This window comes from Lissotriton vulgaris, chromosome 6 (assembly GCF_964263255.1).
Source record: "Lissotriton vulgaris chromosome 6, aLisVul1.2, whole genome shotgun sequence".
NCBI classification, from domain to species: domain Eukaryota; kingdom Metazoa; phylum Chordata; class Amphibia; order Caudata; family Salamandridae; genus Lissotriton; species Lissotriton vulgaris.
The window spans coordinates 1802319625-1802338536 of record NC_141694.1 but is presented as its reverse complement, the minus strand read 5'-3'; the positions used below and the strand labels follow the sequence as shown (position 1 = coordinate 1802338536).

The 18912-nt window shown below is 45.3% G+C and overlaps 1 protein-coding gene across 3 annotated transcripts in view; it reads left to right on the top strand.

Annotated features, from left to right (window-relative positions):
• The window catches only part of LOC147709532 (fucolectin-like), a 1051872-nt gene that overhangs the window by 103708 nt on the left and 929252 nt on the right, over positions 1-18912 (top strand). For 2 of the 3 annotated variants that reach the window (XR_015296701.1, XM_086928071.1), the window contains one exon: positions 8987-9330. The exons of the other annotated variant lie outside the window; for it this stretch is intronic. Coding sequence is in view for 1 of the 2 variants with exons in the window: in XM_086928071.1 (XP_086784197.1) it covers positions 8987-9149 (163 nt within the window). In the remaining variant the exon portion in view is untranslated. Of the gene's footprint in view, positions 1-8986; positions 9331-18912 lie in introns of those variants that run through there. 3 annotated transcript variants of the gene reach the window in all.

Below are 18912 nucleotides of genomic sequence, written 5' to 3'. Positions count from 1 at the left end.
AACATACTCTCCCCTCCAAAGATGACAGAAGAGATAATGAATCTATGCTACAGCACCGCCATCTGACATGCCTTACTAGCTAAGCCACATAGTGGGGTGCAGATGGATTGCAAGCCCTTGGCTATTTGAAAGTACTTCCATGCTTAGGTCTCCCATCCCATGATTAAAACTCATGCTACTGGTGGGTGATGGGGGAGGAAGAGAAGCAGACTTTGGCCATAGTCTTAGGCATTTTCCTTGATCAGTGTTGCACAAGGCTGGCATCAGTGGGGGCTAGATCTCTCTAAAGGATATCTGTGCCATCCCATGCCAAAAGACAGATTCTCTGATTAGCCTATTGCAGCAGCTAAAGTGAAAGTCTGCCACTTAGAGGGCATCTCACTCAGCAACTTGGTCCCTTTACCATGATTCAGGTGTGTTAGTGTCATAGTATGACAGGAGGCCAGGTTGTGGTTCCAAGTAGTAGCTTTATTCAGGTACAGGTTACAGAAGCTTTAAGTATAGCCAAGATGGTAAGTAGGCCTGTATGTAAGCCCCACCAAGAGCAGCCTCCTAGCTGCTCAGCCTGCTGACATCAACTGACTCACATCAGACAATCAACATTCCACACATACTCAGGCTGAACAGCAAGGGGAAAGAGAGGACAGGGAAAAGAAGAAGAACATTCACCCTACTACAGTCAGCAAGGCAGGGGGCGCAGTACTGAAGCCAATGAACTGATTAAATAGTGGTGTGTGTCAACCACCGATAGTGGACAAGAGGTGGTATTGCTGCTTGATGGTTGTGTTTGAAATCCTCATGTCAATGTAAATCCTAGCTGATGCTGGCTGTTGGGTGCTGCTCTCCAACCACAAACAGTCATACCCATGGAGTTGGTTCCATCACATGTATAATAATGCACGTAAAGTCGAGTTTCTCTTCCTCCTCCTTTGCTTTAGTGTGTGCTGAGGTGATGCAGGAACACTGGCCATACTGTGGGTTAATCCTTGAGGTATCCCATGTCTTCAAATACCCCATTTCCACAAACTGAAAAGGGCACACTCTTAGTGCAAAGAGAAGCTCAGAAGTAGTGTCTCATAGGAGGGTATCTTTGCCCCTTTAATTTCCAAGAACGTAGCATAACCTGTAGAACACATGTCCCTTAAATGCATCTGTCAAGGACAGTGGTGCTGCACCTCCCTATGTGAAGAGATTGGTAGATGTGGAGACTTCGTCTACCGACATTCAGAGATGTCAGTTAGGGCCAGGATGTCATACCTCAACTTTCAGGATGGGATTGGTGCCTTTTTTTTTTAACCTCAGCCCCAACTCTGAAGAACATAAAGACCCTCTTTCAGTTCAATCCATCATGTTTACTTCATGATATAACCCCATAAAACATAAAAGATACAACTGTACATAATTAAAATATACAAGAATAAAAACCCACTGTGCATAGTAATCTAAAACAGAAAAATATATCTTGCTTAATCCTCCCAGATATCATCTGTAGTTCCATCTATTGTTCCATCTCCCTCGATACCAGTTGGGCCCCATTATTCATAACCTATTCATCTAGGTACCCTTCCCAGTTGAAAAGAGCCTGTATGCTACTAATACACCTGTGGTGGTTACAGTTTCAACAAATTCCAACCCCAGCAATCGTAACTTGCAAGCTACCATTAATATGAAAAATATGGATATTCACCCAAACCTCCATAGGGACCCGAAATATTGAAGGCCACCTTGTTCCATAGCAGCATAGGTGCCGCAACAGGAATAAATGGCAATGGGGTGTGACTCGCTTTTTATCATTCAGCACACACAATGCAGATTCTGACAAAAAACAAATGCCTTGTCCACTCTTGGCCAACAAACGTCTTCATGAATACCTACCTGATCTTAATGGGCCAGTTTTAAAACCTTTATTCTCATACCCTCAGGAATTACCAATAATCGCAGGCATCACACTAATTCACCATTGCATGTCGACTCTTTAGTTACAAAAGGTTCTACATCACCATCCAATTTTCTAGTGACAGATCAACCCTTGATGATGTGTTTCATTTCATGCCCCAGCACAGTGTCCTCTTCTACACACCTTGTCATTCCTCCTCACATAACGCACCATCCAGAAGTGTCCCAACATACTCATCATGCGAGGTATTTCAATATTGCTGCAATCTGCTTCTTGTTCCATCTTAAGTAGTATAGGCAACCAGGAGAGAAAACCTGCAGCAACGTTTTTCCCTTCAGGAACGAACATTACTGGAACTCCTGCCAATGAAATTGCTCCTTAGCAATGTGTGGTGTGGCCCCTCGTACACCCTAACTGCAAACAAAACAATGAGAGTTTTGTGATCAGTATACAAAGTGAAAGTTGACCACACGTAAACGCCCTAAAGTACTGGACACTCGAGAGCCAAAGTTTCTTTCTCTAAGGTGGAATATGTAGGCTCCACCCATACAATACTCTGGATGCTAACATCAACATTTCTTCACCTAATCCATGATTACTCCCACCCGTTATGGTGCTTACATCCCAGATGTACTACAATTTTTTTTCAAAAGATTCATTAATGGTGCACTTTTTTCTAGCAAAATGTGGTACCATTTGAGTTGGTCCTTGCTAACGGGAGGGCGCCTCACCTTTTGCCTTAATTTTCTTTCACTGAAGTTCCACTTCCTTCTGAGATACATGGTGTCCCTCTTCCTCTGCAAATCTGCATTTGTCTTTTCTCAATGTCAACCCACTTTCTTTCAACATATCCAACACTGTGGCCAATTTCTTGTCATGTTCCATTTGATCTCTTCCGTACACCAAGATGTCAGCCTGAAAATACGACACCGCGTACACATTCTTGAACAATATTCCTTAAACCCTCTGAAACACTGAGTATGCCGGTACCAGTCCACGTGGCATCCAACAATATCAATACAGGCGCTCCAGTGTCACAAAGGATGTGAGATGTCAGGATTTCGTCTCAAGACCGAAGGTTACCATTAAGCATATTAACTTTTAAGGCCACTCTGCAGCACCTTTAAGACAATTAAAGACCATTAACAACAACAATCTAGAGCCAGAACACAACTGTTCATAAATAATCTCTTCTCAGAATTCCCTTCCTCTTTTAAATGCTGTTCTTGACTTTGTAAATTATTTGATTTGTAGAACTGTTGATGATTGTGTGTTTTTGTTAGGTGTTTTCGAGGTATAGAGGTTGATGTGTGGACTTAAATTTGGCTTAGTGCGGAACGGGTGCTTATAATTTATGGAAGCTTGGTGGTTTATTATTTTGCCTATGAGGTTTTTTACATGGACTGAGGTGAGATGAAGTTAATGGTGATGTCAAAGGAATTTTAGTTTTACATTTCGAAGGCCGGACTGCCTTATGGCCCCAAGTTAAGGTTGGGGCCTTCTGTTACTAGCAAGGCCAGGTTCAATGGACCGGATTGCATGCGTGGAACTAAGCGCGAGCGTGACATACTAACAAGAGCCGACTGATGCTGCAATCGCATGCAGTATCGGGCTTGTGTGGAAATACGCGCAAGAGCACTCGCAGGAACTGGCCGCCATCTTAGATTCCGATCAGTTGCATTGAGGAGAACAGAGGTTACAGTGCCACGAGTAGCAGAGTGTCACCAAAGTAAAATTTAAAAATGGGCTGAAGAGATTCAACTATTGTAAGACCGTTTGTCAGCTGTGCGCAGACAGTGTTTTCAAGTTTGAGAAAGGAAACTTTGTGTCATAGTTTAGGTTAATGTTGTTTGGTTCAGTATGGAAACAGAACAGGGTAGCAGTGTGAGTACTGCTGGATCATTATTAAATGAGGATTTGGTGAGAAAGATTATTCAGCAGGAAATGAAAAATAAATTACAGGAATCAGTGAAAAGCATTCTATGAAAAAAGAGAAGGATAGGTGTGGAGTCAGAATAAGAGTGTGTTTTCATTATCAGAGGAAGATGACCAGTTAGTGGGAGTAGTCGGAAAGAGATTAAAGACAACTAAACATGTAGAGGACATTTGTATGTCTAAAAGAGGAAAATATGGTCTAAATTCCATCAGGAAGAGAATACCCTGAGCGGCATGCATAGAGTGGGTGTCCCAATCTGCACACAGAGGGAAGGTGTCCATCGTGACACAAAAAGAGATGGAAGCAATAGAGCTGCTGGACGTCCAAGTTTGGATAATGAAAACGATTTGGATGAGTATATTTTAGATCTGCAAAAGAATGAGTCTAAAAATAAATTTGCTAATTTGGAAAAGTTTGCTTTTGCGAAAGTGCTTAGGAACCCGTTAGGTGAGGACATTTTTCACAACATAAAACATCCCCGAAGTGGTGATTGACTGCCCAAGTTCTTTTAGGAATGGATTCGGAAACCTTTAACCAGAGAGGTGAGACAGGTGCTGAGAGTGGTGTACTCTGGACCCATAATGGAAGAGAAAGTTTTAGTGCTCCAAATTTGGATCTGGAGTTAATACATTTTTTTTGTTTAAATTAGGAAGGCATCCTAGAAAGGGATTGGAAAAAAATCATTAAAGATCTGTCAAGATAAGGTTCTGTATGTGATGCCTCTGATAGCCAGAATTATGGATATGGTGGAAGAGGCGCATGTGAATCAGACAGCTATTGATATAGATCTACTGAGAGAATGGAGCCAAAGTAGTGTTACAGGGCAATGCTTACAGAGAGAACAAAGACAATACTGATGAAAATAAGCCCAAAACTGGGGGACATGTCGCAGAGAGAGCCCAGCGTAGATGGTAAGGGACTACTATTTGGGGAAGAGATACTCAAGTACTATTCTCAAAACAGAGGAAGAGGATTTCCGGCCTCTCCCAGTTTCTACCTAAGTCAGGTAAGAGCAGGAAGGGCGTGTAGAGGAGGGTTTTTCAGTGCCCAAGTTTAGAGCACAGGAAACCAAGGTGAGTAGGGAGATTATTGTTGGTTCTTCCCAAAAAAGAGGAGGGGAGATTTAAGAGACATCATAGGACAATAGGAGAAGTTAACTCAAGATCCCTGGGTGTTGGAAACTGTTCAAGGATATGTAATAGAATTTGTATATTTGCCAATTCAAAGAAAAGAACCAAGGGAATTGGCAGTAAGCGAGGAACTAAAGGAGGTTGTGGACTTAGAGATAAAGTCTATGTTACAAAAGGGAGCAATTATATGTTTGGAGGAAACAGCAAAACAGTTCATGAGTACAATTTTTGGGGTCAAAAAGAAGGACAAGGGCTGGAGACCAGTGATCAATCTCATGGAATTGAACAGATATTTGATATAAAAACACTTCAAGATGGAGGGTATCCATTGTCTGAGAGATTTGTTAGAAAACGATTGGTTAGTGAAATTGGATTTAAAGGACGCATATTGCAAATTCCCATGGGAAAAGAGAGTCAGAAATATTCATAGGTCCATTCAAGAGGACAATTGTACCAATTTCAGTATTTTGCTTTCGGGCTTTCATCAGTACCGTGGCGTTTTACCAAAGTCATGAGAGTAGTAATATCATTTTTTTGGTTGAGCGTTTTAAGACTGATTATATATTTGGACGATATTTTGATAATGTCCCAAATCAAGAACGACTTAGAGAAGCATTTAAAACAGATCATGAGCATTCTGGAGCAATTAGGTTTTATAGTGAACAGGGAAAGTCTATTTTTGTACAGACACAGAGTTTGGAGTTTTTAGGGTCCCAAGTAGATATGGAGAAGATGGTTATACAGTTCCCGGAGAGAAAGGTGAAGATGATAAGGAACAAGATAAATCAGTATTTGAAAAGGGAGTTTCTAACTCTAAGAGATTTAGCTCAGATGATTGGATTGTCATCTCCTTCTATCCAGGCGATTTTTCCAGGACCTCTGCATTATCGCGCTTTGTAGAGGTTGAAAGGAGAACCATTGAGAAAAGGCAATTGCTATGGGGACAGGATATTACTGAGTGCAGAGCCAAAGGAGGAGTTGCTTTGGTGGTTGAACAATTTGCAGACGTGGAATGACTGAGTGATTTTTGGAAGAGCCAGCCCGACCTGCTAAGCCAGGTCCTCCCCGAATCGGAAACAAACAAACATTCTAGGAATAGTTTCAGGGCATCACCCTTCATCAGTCAGGCTAGCTTGAATCCAGAGGTTTAGTGAGCACGAGACCCACGTCTGGGCATACCCTTCCCACTTAGGACGACAGATGCAAAAGAAAGAATTGATGGACGGAATGTTGGACAATGCAAACATTCACCCCTAGTCACAAGGATGTTGGTTTAATCCATCATTCTTTTGCTCACCACACCAGTCTGGAACCAGCCAAATGCAAATCAGTCTTGACCCTGTTCCTTATGGGACTTTGGTCCCTTTCTCACTGTACCACTGGATTCGAACTAGCCTGGCTGATGAAGGGTGACATACCCCGAAATCGGTCCCAGTATGCTTGTTTCCCTTCCAGGGAGGACCTGGCTTGGTAGATCGGTCTGGACTGTTCACATCAGGCACAGGGTCAAGACTGGTTTGCATATGGCTCTGGGGTGGCGTAGTGGGCAAAACAACAATGAATTTAACCCAGATCTCTTGCCTGGGGGAGAATGTTTGAATCATTTAGCATTCCGTCCATCATTTGTTGCAGGTACACTTTTTACCCTAAGTGGGACGGGAATGCCCAGATGTGGGTCCCTTGCTCACTGTGCCACTGGATTCAAGATAGCCTAGCTGATGAAGGATGACATTCCCTGAAACCGGGCCCAGGATGTTTGTTTCCGGACCAGGGAGGTCCTGGACTGTTCCCATGAGGATTTGCATATAGCTGGGTCCAAATTGTAGTGGTGTTGTGGGGAAAAGAACGCTGGATTTAATCCAGATCTCTTGACTGGGGGAGAATGTTTGCATCATTCAGCATTCCGTCCATCATTTGTTGCAGTTATGCTTTTTAAATAAAGCAGGGTTTTTTTTTTTTTAAATGCTGCCCGTTTACCTTAAAGGAAAACGGTGCATGACAGCTGTTTGTGTGCCAGCGCAGGGGAGAGCACAGGAATACAACATATCATTGTAAATATGTTGCATTCCTGTGCTCTGAAAGTGACTCAGTGCGACGCAGCCAAATGGCTCACTTTCTCGTAACTCTGTCCCCCATTTGTTACTATAAAAAAGTAATAACTGGTCCTTCATTAGCATAATGTATTAGGGTATTCTGAAGCAATTCCGCATTCTAATAGTAGTAATAGGTTTGGAAACCACAATACTAATCAGCGAATCTAAATAATTTCCACAAAGCTGTAATACATTTTTAATTATTTCAGCCCCACCAATATTTCGAGATGGGTATATTCACACACATACTTTTAAAGAATGTCTTAGAACAAATATGCAGATGGGGTTGGGGAGATTATAATGTACCTCATAAATTTCCCTTTGGTCAGGAATCACCACACTTTTTTCTCTCAGGGAACACTGAGTGCGGGTCAAGCTTTCCTTGCTACTCTGAGTGATTGTACAAGGGGATGTGTTGGGGCTGTGCATGGGTAGCAGCCGAAGGGCGAGGATTTGCAACTGAGTGGGTCAACAACTGGAAGGCCTGTGCGGTGTACAGCCAGGCCTCCTTCAGTGAGGAAGGTAGCTGAGGAGCTCTGACAATGTGGGTAGTCCGATCCCTCCTCGGGGAGGGGCATCTCTCCCCACTAAATAAAGCAAAATGTTTCACTGAGAGAGAAAACATCCTGCAGCGTAGGAGGGAGATACTTCCTTTCAACTGTTCCACTCGACGACAAGTTTGTGCACTCAATTAAACAAAGTCGCCATCTCCGCTGTGTCGCATCTCCCACCCCCTCAGAGAATGTGCACCATGTTATTGGATTTACATACGTACGTTTAATAAAATCCAGCGTGCCATAAAACACAGCCCCGGAGGCTGTTCACTTGTATTTAAAACTTTTGATGATACAACTCAACTGCAGTGCCATTAAGTCGCTATTAGAGAGGAGGGGGAGGGGAGATGGAACAATGTTTAGAGCAGGGGTGACTACATTCCACTATTGTGACCTCATTAGTTTTTACCCACTGCATTATTATTGAACGGTAATGCACAGACTGTCTCATAATTTAGTCCAGGTTATATCCAAAACGCACATGGAGCTCTGTTAATGATAAGACTTATATTCGCGATTCATATGCTATATGCACAGATTCGAAGACACCTGTGACCTTGACGAGTACCACACAGTGACTAGACCTGGACGGATTTTCAATTACTCTGGAGTAATTCCATGTTACTCTTAGGCGCATTGGGGGAAGAATTTGCAATGCAATAAGTCTTGCATTTGCGACTGTGTCAGCTATTAGTGTTCTAAATGAAAATGTCTTTTATTTATGTTTTAAAACCCAAAACATAAATAAAAGGCATTGTCATTTACAATGTCAATAGCGCAAACTTGCATAAATGCGAGACCTATTGTATTGCAAATGCTTGTTTAAGAGCAGGCAGTGGTCCATGGGACCACTGCCTGCTCTTGAAAAATAATATTCTCGCATCCATTCACAAAGGGGTAGTGGTCCCCTAGGGACCCCTTCCCGTTTGTGAGTTGCTTACTACCAACTTGAAGTAGGGTGTATTCTGCGAGAGTTTTGAAACCGCAATTGCGTTCGCAAAACAATGGTACATACCATTGGAATTTGCTATTATGAAAGGACGCCCTTGGCAAACCCTTCCTAATAGCAAGTCAGTAATAGGGTTTGTACATAGGGCAAACTGATTTTGCGGTCACAAACCAGCCGATTTTCCGTTTGCGACTGCAAACAAACGGTTGTACATCTGGCCCTTAGTCAATTGTTGAGTTAGAAGACCAATAAATGTCAAATTAAAGTCTGTTGGACGTCCATCCGAGCCTGTGTTCTAGAGCTACTGTGTACGTTAAACCAAAGACTTTTGAACCTGATGGCCTCTTATTAAAGAATAATGGGGAAATATTTAGAATTTGAATTTTTCAGCATGTTTTCAACTTTGTTTCTTCATATTTATTCCTAGATGTGCCGTCATTACCAATATTGGTGCGGGTCAAACTATGACATTCGAGTGCCACGGAATGCTTGGACGATATCTTAACGTGGTAATTCCTGGAAAAACAGCATCTCTCACACTCTGTGAAGTTCAAGTTTTTGGAGTCTTTGCATATGAACACGCTGGCTGAGGAACTCAACTATTGATAATGAGTCCTGATTTCTCAGATTGTTAATGTCAAACAAAAATTTGCTTCTCGGCTCTCCAGTGATTTATTGTAATTGTAAATCAGCTATTCAATGTTAGATCCAGAAGTAGATGTTGAGGTGCTCTCATCTAATTAAACAATTGTCAAACATATTATTCTTCAATGAATGTGTTCGGAGTATTTACTTAAGTGCATTTTGCAACAAAATATATATTGCTCTAATGAAGATGTAATTAGATAAATATAAATGTTTTCAATCCATTTGCACATGATGCACTCAATTGATTGTAAGAAGACTGCCTGAAAAAGTAGAACATGACTCACAATTGTACACATAACTGGGTATTTAAACATAGCAAAGTGGCTCTTTGTTTAGTTTGTTCGTTATAGACGAAACACATCACAACGAAAGCAGAAATGTAACCTATTTAAGGCAGTATCAGTGGACTTTGACTCCTAAGACCACTTTTGTGTCATGATGGCCCTTGATGGCAGTATGTTTGCTTTGTTTTGCAATAATACAAAATAAAGGGGGGGGGCGTGGCTTAGCAGCCAACAATGGCGGACGGGTGAGCGAGAGGCTCCACGTTGACCACCCATTTATCGGCTGGAAAAGACTGTTACATCACTGTCCACTGTCCTGGGTGCGACCACTCGCAGCCTGGGGCCTGTTGGCTCCGGAGGGACCCTGTGGTAGCCACCTACGACGAGTGTTGGCGGAGATACGGAGAGCTGCATGGAAAGAGCATCGTCAGGCCTGCAGAGATGACGATCGGCGGCCTTGGGGTCGGGCTGGCGCTGGGTCGTGGAGTCCGGGGGATCAGCACCTGCGGTGAGCTGTACTTGTTATAAGAAGGCAGCGAAAGACTGCTGGGGAGAGCCTGTCGGCCTGTGACGGCCCTACGGTGGCTTGCGCAGAGCAGGGTGGAGTTGGTGCGGCCAACGACGCTGGGAGCACTCACCTGCATCACAGCTGAACTGGGAGTGACCTGGGAGCCTTCTTCCCCCTGAGAGCGGTGGCTATGTGGAGGACAGACCCGAAAGCTGGCCCACCTGGGGCAACATGAGTGTTCTCCCCCTCCTTCGTGCAAACAGTAGTGAGCAGAGTGCTGCTTGCTGCCGTGCCTGTCCTTCTCAACTGCTGCATTGCACAGAAGCGCGATATGACACAAGCCCACAAGACCTGGGGGCGGTAGGTGTCAGCTGGCCTGGAACGGAACTGGGAGTTTGTGGGGGTGGCGGGGACCCAAACCCTGCCTCTGGGCGATATGCTTGGTTTACATATGACTGCTGCTGGCCCTTTATGCGCACTATGAAGCCCCACTGCCTTGTAGGGGTGTTAGCCAGAGAAAAGCACCAGAGAGTGGATTTAGCTGAGATGGCTGTGACTGTTCTATTCTCTCGCCAAACCTATGTTGCCCATTTGTCTGCGATGCGGCACTCTGGCGATGACATGGTCACCCTGCTGGCGTGGTGAGCGCCTGGCTGTGGGCTTTGGGTGAACCTCGTAGGCCCACTCGAAGAGGCTTCTCCCCCCCACCCGCCCCACCTATGGTGGTGTAGCACTGCCAGTCCTGGCTGTGACTTCGGGGAGGTCTGCCTACTACGGTGTGAGGAACCTTTTGAGGAAAGAAACGCTGAACCCTGCGGAAGCTTGTGCTGGTCCCTTGTTTGTTTCTCCAACTGCTGCTGGTGGGAAGAGGACCCCACTGGACAGACCCTGGGATTGTATTGTGATACTTGGGTTCCAGAGTGGCTGCCATGGATAAAACCAGGGCAAAATTGCAAGAGGCTTCCCCAGAGTGGGAGGGAGACAACCGGGAGCTGGCCCAGACTGCTTCTGAAGAGCCAACCCCTGAAGACCCAATATAGCAACAATTGGCTCAGAACTTAGAGACCATATCGAACATGGAGAATCTCCACCAGGACATAAGCACAGTGTCCGTGGGATTGGGACTATTGCGTGCTGAACACCAGAAACTCAGTGACAAAGTGAAAGTGGTGGAGACCTCCATGGAAAAGCTGACCCCTCCTCACAAGGCGACGCTTAAACAATTGGCAGACCTAAACGACAGGGGCATAATACTGGAGCGCAGAGTAGAGGATAGTGAAGGGTGCAATACGAGAAACAATATCTACACCCTAGGCCTGCCGAAGGGGATCAAAAATGGTAATATGATATCCTATTTGGAACCATGGCTCCGCATAGTGGCTGCGTCATAAGGATTGACACAGTTCTATACCTTGGAGAGAGCACAACGCGTCCCAGTGTGGCCTCCGGCGCCAGGCTGCCCTCCTAGACCGTTGGTAGCCCGCCTCCTGCTCTACCAGGACAAAGATATGTTGCTGCAGAGAGCTCATTCAGATGACCCGTTTGCAGTGGGTAATAGTAAGGTCTCGATATTTCAGCACTATGCTCTCCAGGTGCAATGAAATCGCGGCTCGTTCCTTGAGATTAAGAAGGCGATGAGAGTAGAGGATCTCCAGTACTCCCTTATCTTTCCAGCTTGACTGCGTATCATATAAAATGATAAGACGTACTTCTGCGAGAACACTGTTGGAGGAGTATAGGACTGAGGCCCCGAGGGTCCCAGTAGCAGGCGCCGCCTCGCCAAAACCGACGGCCAGAATGCGCACCAGGAGGCAACAAACGAAGAGTACTCCCAACAAGTCCTTCACAGAAATAGTGTGAGATCTGCGGCACTGTAGGCGGTGGCTGAGATAATCCAGGATGATCAGCAGCAGCCGTAGACGAGGTCGCATTCACAAAGGGGCTCGACGGGCTCAGAATCAGTCTCCTCCAATGTGGACAGCCTAATCATGCAACAGATTACCCTGAAGACTGTGGATAGCATTATATAGTAAGGACTGTAAAGTACAAAGATCTTGGTCACACATCCGGGTCCACTGGGGCCTGCGGAGCCACACTTGAACACTGAGGTAAAATGGTTCAGGTTTGAGTTAGCTAGTAGTCGGTGCCTGGTACGGTTCCGGACACTATACTTACGGACACACGCCATTGAAATAAGCCACGACCCCCTGTAGGACCTCACCATAGTTGGTTTGGTCCTTGATTGTCTACCACAATTGTATGAAGGGTTTGGGCGGGTGGCCGTTGCCACACTGCTCTGGGGACTGGGGAGTTGGTTCATGTTGGGATCTCCTTTTTTCTTTTTTTGTCCTACCCTTATATAAGCCCTGTCTGGTCTGTGGTATTGAGATCGACATGCTTGTAGTCTTGGGGGTGCTGAGGGGGGTGGGGGCTTGAGGATGGTAGGGGAGGTAGAATACTTTGCTGATAATGGCAAAACACTCCCAGACGTTAAAACTACTCACGTGGAAGATCAAGATGGATGGCTCCATGACTAAGTGCCACTACATACACAATTACCTTAGGAGGTGAGGAGTACAGATAGCCCTTCTGCGGAGAAGCACCTACTCCAACCAGAAGTGGACAGACTGCATAGGCGGTGGAGGGGACAGGTATACGCTACGTCCTTTTCAGCATATGCCCGTGGGGCGTTTATCTGGATAAGAGCAGGAGTGCCCTATGAACTAACAAGATCTGCTATTGACAAGGAGGGCAGATATGTCTTCCTCCTGAGGAGACTGTGGGGGGCGAGAGTTTACGTTGAATTGTGTGTATGCCCCTAACTAAGACCAGAGAGCCTATATGGCTGAACTTTCCACCTAAGTGGGGGACATGATAGTGAACCCAGTACTAATAAGGGGGGATTTTAATGGGGTGCCAGATGTCGAGTTAGATCGCTCTCACCCTCCCCTGCCTGGGGCCCAGACCCGCCGAGTGGTGGCTGGACTCTGAGACTGGATGCCCCACTGGGGTTTGCAAGATATTTTGAGGATCCAGCATGGGCATGCACAAGAGTGTTCCTTCTATTCCCCAATTCACCAACTCCACACACGATTGGACACTTTTTGGTGCTCCCCATCCCTTGGTGCTTCTATTGAACATGCGGAATATGTAGGACGGCCTATGTCTGACCACAGCCCGCTGCTATTGATTTATCAGCCACATGGAGTATGACCCCCAATACCTATGGGGCGTCTTGACCGAAGTCCCTAGGAGGTGAGCCATTTGCAGAGGCTCTACACTCCCTTGTCAGCAATTATTTTACTACCAACGATCGCTCTGCATCCTCTGCTCTGATAGAGTGGGAAGCGTTTAAGGTGGTGGTGCAGGACCCTGTATTGGGCATAGTGTAAGGGTACGCTGGGAACTTCACCACGAGCTGTTGTCCACAGAAGGAGAACTACAGATGCTACATAATTTTCAGGGATGGGACGCGCAAGCTCATTCATGGCTACTGGAAAAATGCACACAACACAGCGACATTTTAGAGCAGCTTCGGCCCTTAGGACATATATGGACAGAGTGCAGGGGGAGGAGGGTTGAGCTGGTCGTCTCCTAGCCTGGTTGATTCGTCCGGAAACGCATGGAGTCCGATCATGCACGTATGGACAACTGCCGCAATAATTCTGTAATCAAGAAGGCATAAACAGTAATATTGGCCGACCCAGGACGGGGCTGCATAAAGGGTCTTGTAGTAAACAAGGTATTGATTTCCCATGGGTCCCCCAATATTACTGTTGATGCCTTCTTGACCCCACTAGGCCTCCGCACATTAGATGCGGAAGCACGAGAAGAGTTGGGCGGGCCGGTGACCTTGCAGGAAGTGCAGGGTGTTATTGTCGCTATGGCTAATGAGACAACACCAAGCCCTGATGGCATCTCAAGCGAGTTTTATAAGAAATACCGGGCTGACCTGGCTCCAAAACTGGTGACCCTATATGCTGGAGTCGCTATCATTGGGCCAACAGCCAGACACCACACGAGATGCGCTGGTGATCCCAATCCCTAAGACTACATCCCCGACAAACTATAGACCCCCTCCCCATGTTAAACACTGATTTTAAGATACTCAGCAAGGTATTGGCGCTCTGTTTGCTCCCACGTATGCAAGACCTAGTTCACCTGGACCAGAATGGGTTTATCCCATCCCGCTACACCTCATAAAACCTACGCCGGTTGTACTCTGTGTTGTACCCCCCGGAGGCGCGGACCACTTGATCGGCAGCAATTCTCTCAATTGACCTAGAGAAGGCCTTCGATACCGTGGGGTGGGATTACCTGCTGACTGTTATGAGGTGCCTGAAAATGGGCGACGATTGGATAGCATGGGTGCAAGTACTCTACACTCACCCTACAGCCAGGGTCAAGACCGGCAGAAACATCTCCCCATAATATCCGGTTGCACAAGGCACCCAACAGGGTGGCCCCCTATCGCCACTCCTCTTTGCATTGGCCACAGAACCGTTGGCCAAGTTCTTTTGACAGGGAGGGGGAGGCATGGGGGTGACCATAGAAGGACGAATGCATATTATCACTCGCTATGCTGATGATCTACTAGTCTACCTATGTGACACTGCTCCGGGAGTGGAAACGGCCTTGCAACGTTTTGGATACATTTGGGGTAATGTCAGGTTTACGAGTCAACATGCGCAAACATACTTGTTCCCGCTGGCTAGTCCGCTGGTGCGTCCCTTGGAAGCCCTACCCTTGGAAACTTGGGCAGGGGACTGCGGTCATTTCGGTCAAAACATAACATTTTGGGGACACTATGCCTCCTTATAAATGCCAGAATATCATTGACGAAAATAGTTATGCTCTCCCGAGTACTATATTATTTTGCTAATATGCCTGTGCTGATGCCCACGGCTTATTTCCGCAACTTGGACTCCTTGGAGAGTGACTTAATCCGGGGAGAGGGTAGGCGCAGAGTGTTACCCCAGATATTGAGATTCCCTATAGATGCAGGATCCAGGAGGCTGAGGGGCTCCTGATTTTGAACTGTGCCAACTTGCTGCTCAACAGCAGTGGCTGGCCCAACGGCTGGAGAGGGCACACACTGATGGGACATTCCTAATGGAATCAGACCAGAGCCCCAATTTGTTGATGGCAAAGATTCTGGTGCCTGCAACTAAGGTTCCTTACACCTCAGTAATGCAGACCACAGCTTTCATTGTTGGCGGCGTATACTCAGAAGAATACCTGACACTCCCAAATCCTCACCAGAGTTACCACTCGTGGGATTGCCCCATGGCGACCCACAACAGATCACTACTGCGGAACAACTAGCACCTTGGACGGTGGTGGGCCTTGAAAACGTGGGGGATTGCTACCATAAGAAACATCTGCTCCCTTTCTCGGAATTGGTGGAAGGCTGTGACTTGCCCTCGGGCCAGTTCCTAACGTATGAGGCAGTATGGCGCACGTTTGCCCAACTCTCGGGTCAGAATAGAGAGGAACTGGGGACACATGGTGTGTTGCACTTGCTAATTACTCTGGGTACAGCAATACACCAAATTAAATGGTTTTATTAGTCGCTACGCGAGGCCTCGGCTATGCTTGCGCAAGAAATGGGACAGAAACTTGGGACGGGATCTCACGGATGCAGAGTAGAGTAGAATCTTAGAATCCCCAAAGAAAGTAGAGCGGAGCAGGAGATTGATATACATCCAAGTCAACTATGTACACATGACTTACTTGACACCCCATAGAATCTTTGTCACCTTTGGAGGAGAGCCGAGGCGATGCCCAAAGATGCAACCTAGAAGATGCAGATTTCCTGCATATGACTAGGGAGTGTAGCGTCACGCAAGCATTTTGGCAGGAAGTCATCTCCAAACTTAATACCACACTGGGGCGGGCGCTTGGCCATGTTGCAGATGTCTGCTTACTTGGACTCTTCCCTAGATCACCTAAACGGAAGGCGGGAAATAGGTTTGTAGACTTAGCGCCGGTGTTGGCTAGACTGCCTGTAGCAGTTCACATGGAAGGCAACCATGGGGCCTCAAGCGCATATCTGGCAAAGGGTGATGTCTACCTGGGCTGGCGCGGAAGAAAAGGGCACTGTTTAGGGAGGAGTTGAGCGGAATACGCCAACACCCTATGGTGGACCAATGGAGGGACGTTTTACATGCTTGGGAATACCCGCTTTCCTCAAGTAGCACTGATGGAGAAAACGAACCTCCCCACCCTAATACAGAATTCTGCAGCGCCCAAGTTCCAGACCATTAGATTATACGGCTGAGACTCTTGGAACCCTCCCCTTACACGATAGCGCAGGAGCCTGAGGATCAGCTGTCAGAGGGCCCTAGGCTGAGACGAGGCTAGATAATGATGGAGCGCTGCACCACACCAGTCTAAAGTGTTGCCCTTTCTTTTCTTTTCTTCTTTCCTGTTCCCCCCATTCTGCATCGGCCCACCTACCCTCCTTGGCCCTCTCCCGGGTATCCAACGACACGCACAACATTTTACTCACGAACAGAACTTCTTGTATTCCCCATTACTTAGCCACAAGTCCCTGCCGGGTATATATCATATGTAAATGTGATTGCACGTTGATATATTAAGGTCGATAATATCACCCCACAGTAGTATTGCACCCTTTACATCATTATCATAAATATATATTTATTATTGCCATTAGTTGCCAAACAATGTTTGGGTTAGGCCGAAGCAGTAGATGCAGTATTTTTGTAATTCAATATAGTAAAGGTATAATGCGTTATCTGGACATTATGAAAGGCTCCACATTTTAGGATTCAATGGAATTGTATTGGATTTTCAATGAAGTACGATAAATTAACGGATAAATTCCCCTGCCTGATCCTCTCTACCTTCCCTGGGCAGCATCTCTCAATCACTCAGATACACCCAAGACCATAGTCACGATGAGATTCCCAAACAAATCTTGTTTGATAGCCCATTATCTGTAGCACACCTAAGTACCATGTGCAGGTGAGCTCTCTGCAACCTTTTGTGAAATAGGCCCACAAGGGGCACCATATGGACAAGATGAGTTTCTTATATCTGCCGACGGACCATAAAATATTTTCCATGTCCAAGACATTCCATATTTTGTTGTACCAGTTCTGTATTTGCTGTAATTAATATTGCTTGTTTGGCAAGTAACAGTCATGTAGTAAGCAATGTAAAGTTATTTGACCCCATGTCACCCCAGTCCATCCAACCCAACATTATACCATCTGAAGTCTTTAGAACTGTGATACCCTTTATATTTTCAATTACCTTATTTACTTTCAGTCAACAGTTTGGCAAATGAGGACAATCATATGGGGATATGGGTCAGTGTATCCACATCCTCTCCAGCACAAGTCAGATCTAGTGTTGCTAATAGTGTGTAGGAGATTAGGTAACCAGTGCCATCTGCGCAACAATTTCCCTGCTCACTTACGACCTTGATAGCATGTGGCATCTTTGTAGGTATTCTTCAAAATTATTCCCCAATAAGCTTCTGTGAAAGGATGGTTCAGTTCCTTCTCCCACTTGCTGTGAAAGACAACATTTTGCTTGTTCTTCTCCTACTGAAGCAACCTATAGGTCCTGAAGACTGGGTGTGCATCATCCTCTACATTCTGTGTACTTTTTTTAAATGGAGTCAATGGATTGCAGTTTCTCAACGATGGCAAACCAGAACTAAGAGTCTCACCTGAGTGTTTTTGTATCTTTCAGACTCATAATGACCAAAATCCCTTTTTGTATTGGTCAAAAGACGTTATCCCCCATTTTCAAATAATTAACCAATTTTAATACACCAAGCGTCCTAAAAGATGCGAAAAGCTTTTCTATCAAGTCCAGGGAACAAGTCTGTTGTATACTTACGTGTACTTTCCTTAGCAACCATCGATTCTGGGGTAGAACACTGTATATGTAATGTAGGAATGTTGGTAGGGCATTAGGAGGAATACTTGCTTGCTGGCAGGAGGTACACTACTGGCACCTGACAATAAACAAGTATTTGCACATTTATTTGGTGTATTGTGTACTTAACAAATTGGTGATGATTTGTCTGGAGCTGAACCCACGGAACAGTAACTACAATTTAACAGCTACTTTCTACGATAAAAAAAAGAAAGTAGCAACTGAAGAATTGCACGTTGTTCCTGTTGATTAGAATGATTTACTTTGAAGGCAAGTTACCTCCTACTTAGCGAGATACCTCCTATTCAACGATATATCGGATCACCTTACATCCATTTCAGAAGAGATTTGCTCACTTGACTCTATTCGAAGCAGATCTCGATGGAAAACTGGATACGTAGGACACCTACTCTACATAGGTTCTCTGGATTGTGTTTCTACATCAGAAGAAACCTACTTAATGAGAATTCCACCTTCATTACACATTTTGATGTTTTCATGGACCCTTTCAAGGTTTGATTACCTTCAACTGTCCTTCTCCATTAAATTCAGAATCTTCATTCATTTTGGGTTACTGGTACAGAACCTCCACTCAAATGGAGCGAGTGGAAAGACTATTTTTTAAACTGCATCGCAGCTATTAATGAAGCTGGAAAGAGTGCTGCGCAGAAAAAACAAATTTTGTTACATTTCTTGGGTCCTTATGGGTTAAAAACTTATAATCATATCTCTAAAATGCCTGTTGTTGGTGATGCTAATATTTTTCTTGCAGATTTACATGACCTCAACAGTTATTTTGCCCCTAATGCATGTATTGGCATTATACGTTACAAATTCTTTCAACGTAAACAACTTTAAGGTGAAACTGTTGATCAATATGTAGCTGAGTTGAAAAAACTTGCTCTTGATTGTAAATTTGGGAATCTCCTGGAGGACCCCATAAGAGATCAGGTGGTTATGCACTCTAATAACCAAGCTGTTCAAGAGCACTTATGGGTG